The sequence below is a fragment of the Aptenodytes patagonicus genome, chromosome 11 (assembly GCF_965638725.1).
Source record: "Aptenodytes patagonicus chromosome 11, bAptPat1.pri.cur, whole genome shotgun sequence".
NCBI lineage: Eukaryota > Metazoa > Chordata > Aves > Sphenisciformes > Spheniscidae > Aptenodytes > Aptenodytes patagonicus.
In genome coordinates, this window is record NC_134959.1 from 3375577 (window position 1) to 3387756 (window position 12180).

The 12180-nt window shown below is 57.4% G+C and overlaps 1 protein-coding gene across 1 annotated transcript; it reads left to right on the forward strand.

The window, feature by feature from the left end:
- The first annotated feature begins 5694 nt into the window (after nucleotides 1-5694).
- FOXC2 (forkhead box C2) lies at nucleotides 5695-7425 on the forward strand. The gene has a single exon (XM_076348805.1). The coding sequence runs from the start codon at nucleotides 5890-5892 to the stop codon at nucleotides 7363-7365; it is 1476 nt and encodes a 491-aa protein (XP_076204920.1). The 5' UTR covers nucleotides 5695-5889; the 3' UTR covers nucleotides 7366-7425.
- The last annotated feature ends 4755 nt before the right edge of the window (nucleotides 7426-12180 follow it).

Sequence of the window (12180 nt, forward strand, 5' to 3'; positions counted from 1 at the left end):
GAACTCGGATTAATATCAACACATGGGGCTAAACGCTGCAGAGCAGCTGCGGTGAGCCTGAGGCTTCACCTTTCCACCCAAGTCCCTCGTAAGCATTCAAAGAGAGTACTTAGAGCCCTGGTTCTGCAACGGGGTGCATTTAGGAAGAGCCTTTTCACTACCTCAGAGTGCTGCTGGAGCCAGTGGGAATCCATCCAGGCATAATAGACCACCCATGTGGAGCTGGGCCTGAATGTTTGAAGCTCATTCCTCCACTTCCTACTCACAGAAACTCCCAGCGATTTCGATATCTCTGCGGGGAGTTCAGGATCGGGCCTTTGGTGAGCGATTTACAACCTCTCTGTAATTCGGCGTTGCGATTTGCACTGCCGGGCTGCGGGTGCCAGCGCTGTCCGTTTGTCCGCTGTCGCCCAAAATCGCCGCGCTGCAGCTCGTGGGACTTGTTTCCGCTCCAACACGCTCTCTTCCTCCTCTCCTTTGAGGAAGGGAAAGCGAGTGAGGTAGCAACGGTGCCGTTAATTAATACAGTAACAATCAAGGGGGGTGAGGTCCTACCAGACCACCTACATCTCCCTCCAACCTCCGTGCAAGACGCTCGGTAAAGCTGTTCCTTACGTGGATTTGGCTTCCAAAAAAGAGGGCCTGAGCTGGCTTTGTAGAAATCGGGGTCTTTTGCCTTAAGCGCATGAGGAGTTTGCCAACGGGTGACGTCTCTTCGCCTGGTTCAGTTCTCTGCTTTGAATCTACAGGTCTGAAATTTGCTCCAAATTGCTTTTCCAGGGTCTCTTCTATTCACGGGTACTGCAGCCTTTAGCATTAGCTCTGGCAGCCTGATGTGGCTCGTACGGATGCCACTGGAAAGCCTCCCTTCAGCGGGAAGCAGACGGGGCCACCGGCACCCTTGTAAATGGAATTAGTCTATCGGAGGTGCCTGGGTCTCTTCCACTACCCATTTTACCAAACTGAATAAAATACTCTAGAGAAAGAGGTTAAAAAGAGGATCCCGGTGTTTCATGCAGAAGACAAAACGCGGCTTTTTCTTGAAAACACCCATGATTTGTGAAAACACCTAGAAAAAGGGAGTGCCAGATTAATACAGCCCAGGATTACAAACCCTGGGAACAATGCAGAAAGAAACTCCTTGTGCTGCGGGAATCATTTCTCTGAAGCGCGGGCTGAACACACAAGGGCAGCCATGGAAAACAGATGAAACGCACCCAAAGAGGAGTGCGGAACTTGGCGATACCACTCTGCTTGGTTTTCAGTATTGAAAAACTAAAAATAGGCTGCAAATTTTAAAGGCAACGGTTTTTGATGAGGTTTTTCGTTCATCCAGCATATTAGCTGGGTACTAGAAAACTAGTCTTTCGGACCACTGTGAAATGGGTTTCCGTGCGTGAATCAACAGTGTATGACCGAATTTTTGTGCTTACGAAATAACCCCGGCAAAGGAGGCACGTTAGGGCAGGTGGGGCTGGCCCGGGCTAACCTGTCTGAGCCCGGCAGCATCGCCTGCCGCTGGAAAATAGGTGTGGGGTTTGTGCCAGCCCCCTGTAGCCAGCGGTGGGTGCCCTCTCCTGCGCTGGTCACCAGCAGAGGTGCCAAACTGGTGAACGAGCAGAAAGCCGTGTGCATCGGTGGGTCTTAGCTGGACTGATGCCACCGTTTGCATTTGCCAAGACATAGCTCGCCTTCCTTCCTCCCTTCCTCCCTTCCTCCCTTCCTCCCTTCCTCCCTTCCTCCCTTCCTCCCTTCCTCCTTCCTCCCTTCCTTCCCTCCTTCCCCTCCTTCCTTCCGTCTCTTTCTCTCTCTCCTTCCTTCCTTCCTTCCTTCCTTCCTTCCTTCCTTCCTTCCTTCCTTCCTTCCTCCCTTCCTCCCTTCCTCCCTTCTTCCTCCTCCTTCCGTCTCTCTTTCCTCTCTCTCCCTTCCTTCCTTCCTTCCTTCCTTCCTTCCTTCCTTCCTTCCTTCCTTCCTTCCTTCCTTCCTTCCTTCCCTCCTTCCTTCCTTCCTTCCCTCCTTCCTTCTGTCTCTCTTTCTCTCTCTCTCTCTCCTTCCTTCCTTCCTTCCTTCCTTCCTTCCTCCTTCCTTCCTTCCTTCCTTCCCTCTTTCCCTCTTTCTTTCCTGTCTTTCTTTCCCTCTTTCCCTCTTTCCCTCTTTCTTTCCTGTCTTTCTTTCCCGCTTTCCCTCTTTCCCACTTTATCTTCTTCCTTTCTTCCTTTCTCTCTCTTCCTTCCTCTCTCCCCCCCTTCTTTCCTTCCTTCTTTCCCTCTCTCTCTTCCCCTCTCCCCCCCCCCTTCCTGCCACTCTCATGCTTTCCTTCTCTCTTGTTCCCCTTCTCCGTTCTCTTTCTCCCTCACCCACCTCTTGCTCTTCCTTTTTTGCCTGCTCACCCGCTCGCCCTCTTTTTCTTTGACCCTCTGTCTCGTTCCCCCCCCCCCCCCTCGTTTTTCCCCTCGCCTCCTTTCTCCCCGTCTCTCCTTCTCCGTCTCCCTCTCCCCTCTCCTCCGCCTCCCCCCCGCGCAGTACTCCCGCACAACCGGGGGCCCGGGGCGGGCAGCCGGTGCCGGTGCGACGGTGCAAGCCCCTCGGTGTCCCCTGGGGGGCAGCACACGCCGCGCGGAGCCCCCGGGGCGGGCAGGTGAGCGCTGCCCCCGCCGCCGGGGACCGGCCGCCGGGGACCGGCCGCGCCGAGCACCGCCGCACCGGCAGCTCCGAGCACCCGCCCGTCCGGGGGCCCGGGGAGCCGGTGCGGGGAAAGCCCCCGAGGAGGGGAAAGGTTGAGGTCGTTGCTCCCGGGCGCTCGCCAAAGGCAGATAAAAGCTGCGGAGGGAGAACCGCCGCCTCCCCGGCCGCGGCTGTTGGGGTACCCGGGGCAAACGCCGCTCCCGGAGCCCGGCGGAGGGAGAGGGAAACCCGCCGTGCCCGGGAGGAGAGCGCGCTTCCCCCCTGCCTTGCGCTCTCTTGCCTGAAAGGACTCCTCTCTCTGCGCTCCCCCGTTTGGAAGCTGGCTATCTTTCGTAACGCCGATATATATGTATTTTTTCTCCTTGCGATTCGAAGTTTGGGCTTTCCCGAGCCCGCTGATTTGGTCCCTGTTAAGTTCCCAGCCGCAGCAAGCAAAGACCTATTGCTGCTTCTTGGTTTTCTCTAGAAATTCGTCTCGGTAAAGTTTTCAGCCGAGGAGAGGTAAGATTCGACCAAGGCTATTTCTCGAGAGCGTGCCAGGCTTCTAGGAAGGGGCAGCTCCGGGACGCCGCAGGGGTGGCTTCGGTCGAGCTTTTGCCTTTAAAAATCCCTGCCTTTCAAAAAGTTAGGTTGTTTGAGAAGTCCCGTGTGCTTACGTCCGCTAAGAAAACGCCCTAGTTTTTATGAGAAACGTGATTTCTTTGAGAACCGAAGATAAAAATGTGAAGTCGTTCTCAAATTATCCCAGAAAAAAGAATTAAAAAAATAAAGTTTTCTCGATAGTCGTACACTTACATGAAAAGTATCAGCAGACCCCGCAGAATTTACTATTGGTTTTCATAAAAAAATCCCCCGGACGTTTGCTCGGTTGATGAAACCCTCCCAGAACATTTACGTTCATTTCCATCAAAACTAAATAACAATTTCGAAGCGTCCGGCGAAACTTTCCCATCAATTTTTCCATCGCGGATCATTTTTAACCATACCTCCTTGTAGAGGAGCTGCCTCTTATTTTTATTTATTTTTTTTTTTTCCCCCGGCTATCGCATAGAATCGTTTCCTTTCTTATTAAGAAAATCTCCGGTAATTAACAGCACCGCCGAGTTCCCACGGCCGGAGCCGCCGGCTGCGGTCTCGTCCCCGCCGCCCCGGCCGGGAGCGGGGAAGGGACCCTTCGTACCGGCAGCCGGCAAAAATCACGGTCTGACTTTGGGGGGGGGGGGGGGAAAAAAACAACCTTTGTTTAAAGCCTTACGAAGCCACACAAATTGCAAGGAGGGAAAGGCAGAATTACAGTGTGAGAAACCAAAAAGATCACCGCTTCGAAATCAGAGCGGGAGCCGCCGGGCTCGGGGGAGGCAGCGGGAAGGAGCCCTGCCGAAGTGACAGCTAATTAATTTCAGCCTTATCGTGGTCTCTTCGGGCTCGAATCGATTTTGCAGCGGCTAATTTTTTATTACTATTGTTGTTTTAATTTTTCTTTACTTTTTTTTTTTTTTTTGCGGAGCGGGGAGGGGGGGCAGTCGCCGATTCCCACCTCCATTTCTTCGCTGGGCAGATCCGCGCTTCTCCCGCGGGCGGGATCAGGGCAGGTCGCGGCAGTTTTCCCAACGCCCGCGTTTACACTTGGGCACCGTGCGTCCCTAATTGTCCCGCTCCCGTCGCCTCTAATGAAATCATTAGAGAAAAGGCGGGGGGGGGGGGGGGGGGGCCGGATTTCACACGCACGAGAAAACCCGCCTCAACGAAAAAATAGCCACTTCGGTGCGCTCGCTTTGAAAAGGGTGATAAGAAAATACCCTCAGGCTCCCCCAAAAGCTGCGGAGGAACCTCTCGGCCCCCCAGCGGCGGCGGGGCCGGGGGCCGCCGGGGTGCGAGGGGCAAAGCGGGGGCGAGACGCCGCCCGCCACCGGGCTGAGCGACGCGGGGAGGGTCCCGGTGGCCGCTCCCGGCGTCAGGCGAGGGACCGCCGGGCCGCGTCACTTAAAATAAATACCTTTAGAAGAGGGGGGGGGCAGGAGGACCTGCCCGGCGCAGGGGCGCCCTTATGTCGGCACCGCGGGGCGGTGCGGCGATGAGCGCGGTGTCGCGACTCCCGCCGTCCTGGAGACCGACCCCGGCTCCAAAAAGTGCTTAAAAACCGGGGGTTTCGACGGAGCGCGAGGGAAGGTGCCGCGGGGGAGCGGAGCCCCCGGCCAGAGCCGCGGGGCCCTGGCTGCTTTCGGGGCCAAAACGTTAAAATTAGAGAGGGGGGGGGGGGGGAACGTATGTAATTTTTTATGTGTGTATATATCATTTTAGAGTAAGGCAAGGCGCTGGCGGGCGCGCGCGCGCCTGTGTGCCCGTGCGTGTGCGCGTGTGCGTGCGTGTGTGTGTGTGTGTGTGTGTGTGGCGTGTGCCTGCGTGCGATGCTCGCGAACGCCACGGCATCCCGCCGCCGCCCTCCCATTGGCCGCGGCGGCGGGTGCGCGCCCCGCCATTGGCGGGCGGCGGCGGCGGGGGGCGGGGCCAGCGGGGAGTAAAAGCGCGTCGGCGGCGCGGGGCGAGTTTTGAAGCTCCGCAGCGCGGCCGAGGAGCTCGGCGGCTCCGCGCAGCCCGCGCCCCCCGCGCACCCTTCGCCAGGAGCCGGCGGGGCCCCGCTGGCTCCGGAAGATTTCGGGCGGTTGTTGTGACGAGAACTGGGTTTCCGCAAAGGCTGCTTTTTCTTTGATTCTTTTTTTTTTTGTTGTTGTTTTTTTTTTCTTCCCCCCCCTTTTTTTTTTTAATTATTGTCATTTTTTTATTATTATTATTATTATTTTTTTTTTTTAGAATTCCCTCTTCCTCCGAGAACAGCCCCCCCCCCCCGTCCCGTCCCCCGTCCCCGTCCCCCCCCCCCCCGCCCCCGCCGCCGCCCGCTCCGCAGCAGCGCCCGCCGCCGCCGCGGGCCGTAGGTGTGTATACAAGAATCACAGTAATAAGGAGGGAGGGAGAGGCCGCCAGAGACCACCCTGCCCCCGGCGCCCCGAAGGATGCTGCTGCTGCGGTGCCGCTGCTAGAGGACACGCTGGGATCTAGCTCGTCTCTGCGGCTCTCTCTCTCTCCCGCTCTCTCCCTCTCTCCCCTCTTCCTTCTCCGCAGAGGGGGTCCCGGACGGGGGTGAGGCCCTTCCACCCTCCTCCTCCTCCTCTTCCTCTCCTCCCCGGCCGCGGGAAGCCCCTCTCCATGATGCAGGCTCGCTACTCCGTCTCGGACCCCAACGCTTTGGGAGTGGTGCCGTATTTAAGCGAGCAGAACTACTACCGGACGGCGGGGACGTACGGCGGCATGGGCAACCCCATGAGCGTCTACTCGGGCCACGCCGAGCAGTACGCGGCGGGCATGGGGCGCTCCTACGGACCCTACCACCCCCACCAACCCGCCGCCCCCAAGGACCTGGTGAAGCCACCTTACAGCTACATCGCCCTCATCACCATGGCCATCCAGAACGCCCCCGACAAGAAGATCACGCTCAATGGGATTTACCAGTTCATCATGGACCGCTTCCCTTTCTACCGCGAGAACAAGCAGGGCTGGCAGAACAGCATCCGCCACAACCTCTCCCTCAACGAGTGCTTCGTCAAGGTGCCCCGCGACGACAAGAAGCCGGGCAAGGGCAGCTACTGGACCCTGGACCCCGACTCCTACAACATGTTCGAGAACGGCAGCTTCCTGCGCCGCCGGAGACGCTTCAAGAAGAAGGATGTCTCCAAGGAGAAGGAGGAGGCCCGGGAACGGCTGCTGAAGGAGCAGCCCAAGCCCCCCGGGCTGCCCGGCGCCGACCTCCCCAAGGAAGCCTCCTCCTCCTCTTCCTCTTCCTCCGCCTCGGCGCCGGCCTCCGAGAAGAAGGTGGTGATCAAGAGCGAGACGGCGTCTCCCGAGCTGCCGGTGATCACCAAGGTGGAGACGCTGAGCCCGGCCAGCGGCGGGGCTCTGCGGGACAGCCCCCGCAGCGCCGCCTCGCCCCCCGCCGCCGCCTCCCCCGAGGGCTCGCTGCCCGAGCATCACCCCGCCGGCAACGGGCTACCGGGCTTCAGCGTGGAGAGCATCATGACCCTGCGGACTTCCCCCGCGGGGGACCTCAGCCCGGTGAGTGCCGCCGCGGGCAGGACGGGCGCCGGTATGCCGCTGGGCTACCCGCCGGGGCAGCCGTCGGGCTACAGCGCGGCGTGCAGCCAGGCCCTGGACACTAGTGGGAGCTACCACTGCAGCATGCGGGCCATGAGCCTCTACAGCGGCGAGAGGCCGGGCCACATGTGCGTGCCCCCCGCACCGCTGGAGGAGGGTCTGGCCGAGCATCCCACCGGCGCCCCGTCGCCCCTCGGCACCCTGAGCCTGCCGCCGGGGCAGGAGGGTGCGCTGGGGGCCGGGCATCCCCACGGCGGCGGCGGAGGGGCGGCGGCGGGGGGGCAGCCCAGCGCCTCCTGGTACCTCAACCACGGGGCTGAGCTGAGCCACCTGCCCGGGCACACTTTCGGCTCTCAGCAGCAGACTTTTCCCAACGTCCGGGAAATGTTCACCTCGCACCGGCTCGGGATGGAGAGCGCCTCGCTCAGCGACCACCAGGTGAGCAGCAACTCCGCCTGTCAGATCCCCTACAGATCCGCGCCCTCCCTGTACCGCCACGCCGCCCCCTACTCCTACGACTGCACTAAGTACTGAGTAGCCGCGACCCCCCGCCTAGGGCCACCCGCCAAAAGAAAAAAAAAAAAAAAAAAAAAAGAAAAAAAAAGAAAAAAAGTAAAAAAATTGTTAATAATAATTATTATTAAAAAAAAAAAAAGTCAGGAGAAATAAAACCACACCAAACGCTTCAGACGCAGGAGAAAAACAAAATAATACTAATAAAAAATATCTGACAGCCTCCCTGTGGACCTGGGGGCCACAGGGTTTGTAGATCCCAAGACCCGTTTCGGGGCCTTCTTAAATTCCAGGCAAGTAAATTCTACTTGAAAAGACGGGGATCTCTCCTAAAAAAAAAAAAAAAATTAAAAAAAAAGGAATAATTCTATATATATATGTCTATCTAAAAGTGGCAAATTTTATATGCTAAAGTATAGGGGGTCTCAGAAAAATAAGTTATGGACCAATATCACAACGACCATTTATACGTTTTAAAAGAAAAAAAAAGTATATAAATATATATATATAAATATATGTCCTGGGTATTTTTTAAGTTCTCTGTTGTGCTGTAAAAAATGTGTGGATTTCTAATCAGGCTGATTTTCAGAGCCATTAATATAATATTTAAAGTTGAGTTCACTGGATTATTTTTGTCTCGCCCAACGATTCCTAACTTCCAAATTAATGACAAGTGATTTCTTCTTCTGTGTACAATTATGCAATAGAGTTTCTTTCGTTTTAGAGCTGTTCTTTTCGCAAGACGAGGAAATAATTTATTTTTTGCTGGTGGATTTTTTTTTTTTTTGAAAGAAAAAAAAGACAAAGTATCTGATACTTTTTTATTATTATTTACGACGTGTGATGTTTTGTATAATAGATTTCACCTTGACCATTCCTAAGGACTATTTGCTTTAACCTGCTTCAAAGTTCGTTTGTCTTATGTGGTCCTAATTGTTGTACTTACCTTAAAATAAATCCATGCTGTTTTTTTCTGCTCCAAGTCTGGCGCTTGTCTGTGTATATACGTGGTTTTTTGCATATTTTTTTTTTTTCTCCCTTCACCTTTCCTTCATGCGGAAAACTGGTTGTTTTTAAAACAAAGTCGTTTTCCTGGAGCCTAAAGGTCTGTTGTTATGATTCGATAAAAGGTTCAGTTCACGTGGAGAGCTGGAAATTATACAACTGCGGGGGGAAACGAATAAGGCACGGCGGGGGCGGCCGGCTCTGAGCACCCTCAGCCCCGAATCCTTGGCCCCCCGACCCCCAAAGCCTGAAATTTGGGGAAATTTCCCAGGCCTCCGATGGGGAGAACGGGGGGGGGGGGAAAAAAAAAGGAGCGGCAGGGAGGAGGATTTCTGCTTCCCTTGCCCCGTCCCCGCAAGCGCGGGCCTTGTGCGGTGCTTTGCGTGTCCCGGCGCCCGGGGCCGGCTCTTTCCACGACAGAAAACAAACAGAATTACCTCTCTCTTTTTTTTTCCTTTTGTTTTGTTTTAAAAAGGAAACCCGAAAGGCTACGGGTGGGTGCGGGTGATAGGAGCGATCGTTTAAACCCGAGCTCGCTGCGGAGCCTAAAAGAAGGCGGAAAGTTCACTTCAGAGTCCTCTTACGGTTTTTAAATCCTCTCCCGCGTGAAGATCTGGCTCATTTTAACTTTCTCTTTCTCTATTTAAGCTCCTATCCGCAATGCCGGGCACTGACAGATGTCGTGCCTTTTCCCCACATCAGCCTTTAACCTGTTAAAGCAGCTTTAACCTCGCGCAGAACCGCAGGGGAATAGCGACGCTAAAGGCATGGAAATGCCGCTGAAGCCCGAGGCCGGCTTTAGGGGGGCTCTTTGGGACTTTTCAAGCCCGGCCCGCCGGAGCCCGGCTCCTCTCCCAGCTGCAGAGGCTCAGCCGCCCAACATTTCCCGGAGACCTTTCCCGGCCGCGCCCCCCCGCCTTCCACCTCCCGCAGCCCCCCAATACCCCTCGTAGCCCTGGCTGGGTTTGGGAGCGGTTACACCCGTGGTAAGCTGTTAAAATCGATGACATAAATTGGTTTTGATCGGGTAAATTTCGCATGCGCTAGAAAGCTGGCAAAAAGTACTGAAACTCTCGGTTTAAATGAGAAAAAATGTCTGAGCCTCACTTGATCTGTATTTCAAGGAACATTCTTGTAAAACTCTTGCCTTTTTTCCTGGCTCTCAGAGGGTGTTTTTTATTTTTTTCTTTCTTTTTTTTTTTTAATGCAACAAAATCCAAAGTGCTATTTTAAAGAGAGAAAATAAATAGGGTAAAGGGTGAAAAAAAAGAAAAGGGTAGAAGAGTAAAAAGAAAATAAATAGGGTAAAAGGGTAAAAAAACAATTATAGGGTAAAAGGGTAAAAAAAAAGCGAAGCGGGGAAGAATTCTTCCCCTGGCCCGTTCGCTCCCCCGCGCGTTTTCTCCCCGCGTGGAGCCCGACGGCAGGGGAGGGCCGGGTGGGTGCCTGCCCTCCCGGAGGTGGCCGGAGTCAGGTGGCTGCTGTGGGTTTTCCCACACGCGTCGAGAAATCCCGGGGCCGCTGACGCTCCCACGCCGCCTTCCCACGCCGGCTAAGGGCGCTGGGCACGCGGGGACCCTTCCCCTCGAAGGTGGGCAGGGGTGCCGAGGGGTGCGGTGGTGGGGACCGGGGCGTCTCCCTGGGGCTCTGCAACCTCCCCCCCCCCCCGCTGCTGCTGGACAGTTCCTGGGGGGGCCGGAGCTTGAGACAGGCTTGGGGGTCCCCTCTCCCCCCCACAACCCCTTGTTGGTGGGGTTTTTTTCCCCGCCCCGTCCCGGTGGGACGCTCCCCCGTGGGGTCTGCGCTGCTCCCGGCCTCTCTCCCCCTTCCCCGCCCTGCCGCACTCCGGCTTCGGAGATGGCAGGATTTCAGGATTTCGGGATTTCAGGAGCTTGGCAGAAAAAGAAACCCCCTCTATTAGGTGCTGAGAGCAGTGCGGGGCCGGGAGCTTGCAGGATCAGGCCTTCCCGCCGGCCGGGAACCGCATCCGGGGCAGGGTGGGCACCCAGCCCCCCTCCCAGGGGGCAGGGGCTGGGGGCTGAGAGCGTCGTCCCTTTGCTGTGCCCCGTCCTGGGGCGGGGGGCGTCAGTCCCCGTCTGCCCCTCTCCGTCGAGCCCCAGTCCCCCCCGCCTTGTCGAGGGGAGCCTTTTTCCGGAGGGCTGATTTCACGGGCGAGGTGAGAGCAAAGCGGGGGTGCAGGGACCTTTTCGGGGCTGTATTTAAAAGCTGAGGTATGGAGGTCGGTAACGCGATAGGAGTCTGTCGCGACAGGTGACTTCAGCCCGGCCGGGGCAGAGGGGGAGGAAGGAAGGAAGGAAGGAGGAAGGCCCAGGGTAGTTTCTGCAGACAGCGGCGGCCGGATCGGGCCCCGCAGGCCCTCGCAGCTGAAGGACCAGCATAACCCCCCCCCCCCGTAGCAGATCAGGAGGGCCAAGCGCGGCCCCAGCGGGGCCTGGCTGAAGCTGCTGCGTGGCCGGTTGCACCGGGCCGGGGCCCAGCGCTGTTCCGGGCAGCGGATGAGGATGGTGGATGGGGTTTTTTCGGGTTTTGGGGGTTTTTTTGGTTTTGCTTTTTTTTTTTTTCATGCTGCGCTGCCATTAACCTACGGGTTTGCAAACCTGTCCGAAAGCCCAGACAGCTCCAGGTTTCGGGAGAGGAAGGGACAGGGGTTTTCCAGCTCGTTCCCGCCGGGAAGGTCCCTGCGCAGGGAGTCCCCGCAGCCCGGCCAAGGGAGCGTTTCCCTGGTGCTGCAGGACCCGGGTAGAACACACTCCCGTTAGGAAGCCCCCCAGGCCTCTGCAAAACCCAGGCACGGAGCTGTCTTGTCCCCACCAAGCCATCCCACCTCCCCTAGAACTCGGCAACGCGGCGTGGGAAGGAGCCGGACAGGAGGTTTTTGGGGAAGGCCGCTAGCTCTTCCGTCACTTTGGAGAGGACTTTGCAGAAAATCCATACCAGAGGCGCTGAAAGGCCGGGAGAGAAGGAAATACACCCCAAATTCCGTGTCAGTATCGAGCGACCTCGCAACTGCACCGCGCTGTGCACGGCGAGGGGGAGAGGGGTGGGCAGCTCCCGTCGGGCCCCTCCGGGACGTCGTGTCTCAGGGAGCCCAGGCCGGGATGCAGCAGGAGTGGGGAGCGCTGATTTACACCCTCTCCCCCCCCGGGCCGGGATGCAGCAGGAGTGGGGAGCGCTGATTTACACCCTCTCCCCCCCCGGGCCGGGATGCAGCAGGAGTGGGGAGCGCTGATTTACACCCCCGCTCCCCCCGGGCCGGGATGCAGCAGGAGTGGGGAGCGCTGATTTACACCCTCTCTCCCCCCGGGCCGGGATGCAGCAGGAGTGGGGAGCACTGACTTACGGCCCCGCTCCCCCCGGGGGTCCCGGGCGGGAGCGCTCCTCGCCGCTGCTTTAAAAGGGGTTTGTCAGCTGGAGAGGAGGGGAAACACGTCCAGGAGCGCCTCCATCGCCGGTTCCGCGGTTTGGTTTTTTTTTTTTTCCGTTCAGGGAAAGAGCGACGATAACAACAACGACAAACCCCCTCTCCGCCGCGCCGCTCGCTTCCCCGGCCCCCCCCCGCAGCCGTCGGAGCCGCTCGGAGCGCTGCTCCCGGGCGGATAACGCAGAGAGCTCCGGCGATGCCACCGGCAGGAGAGAGACAGCAGGCAGCACATGAGCTGGGAAGAAGGAGCAGAGAGCAAAGCCGCATCCCCGCCTCCAAGGATTTCCTACCGCGAAGGGGGGAAAACAAGGAGGAAGCAAGAATTTTACTGGGGGAGGGAGTTCAGGGAGTGAGCGGGAGCCCGTGTGCCTGTCTCCTGCCGTACACGC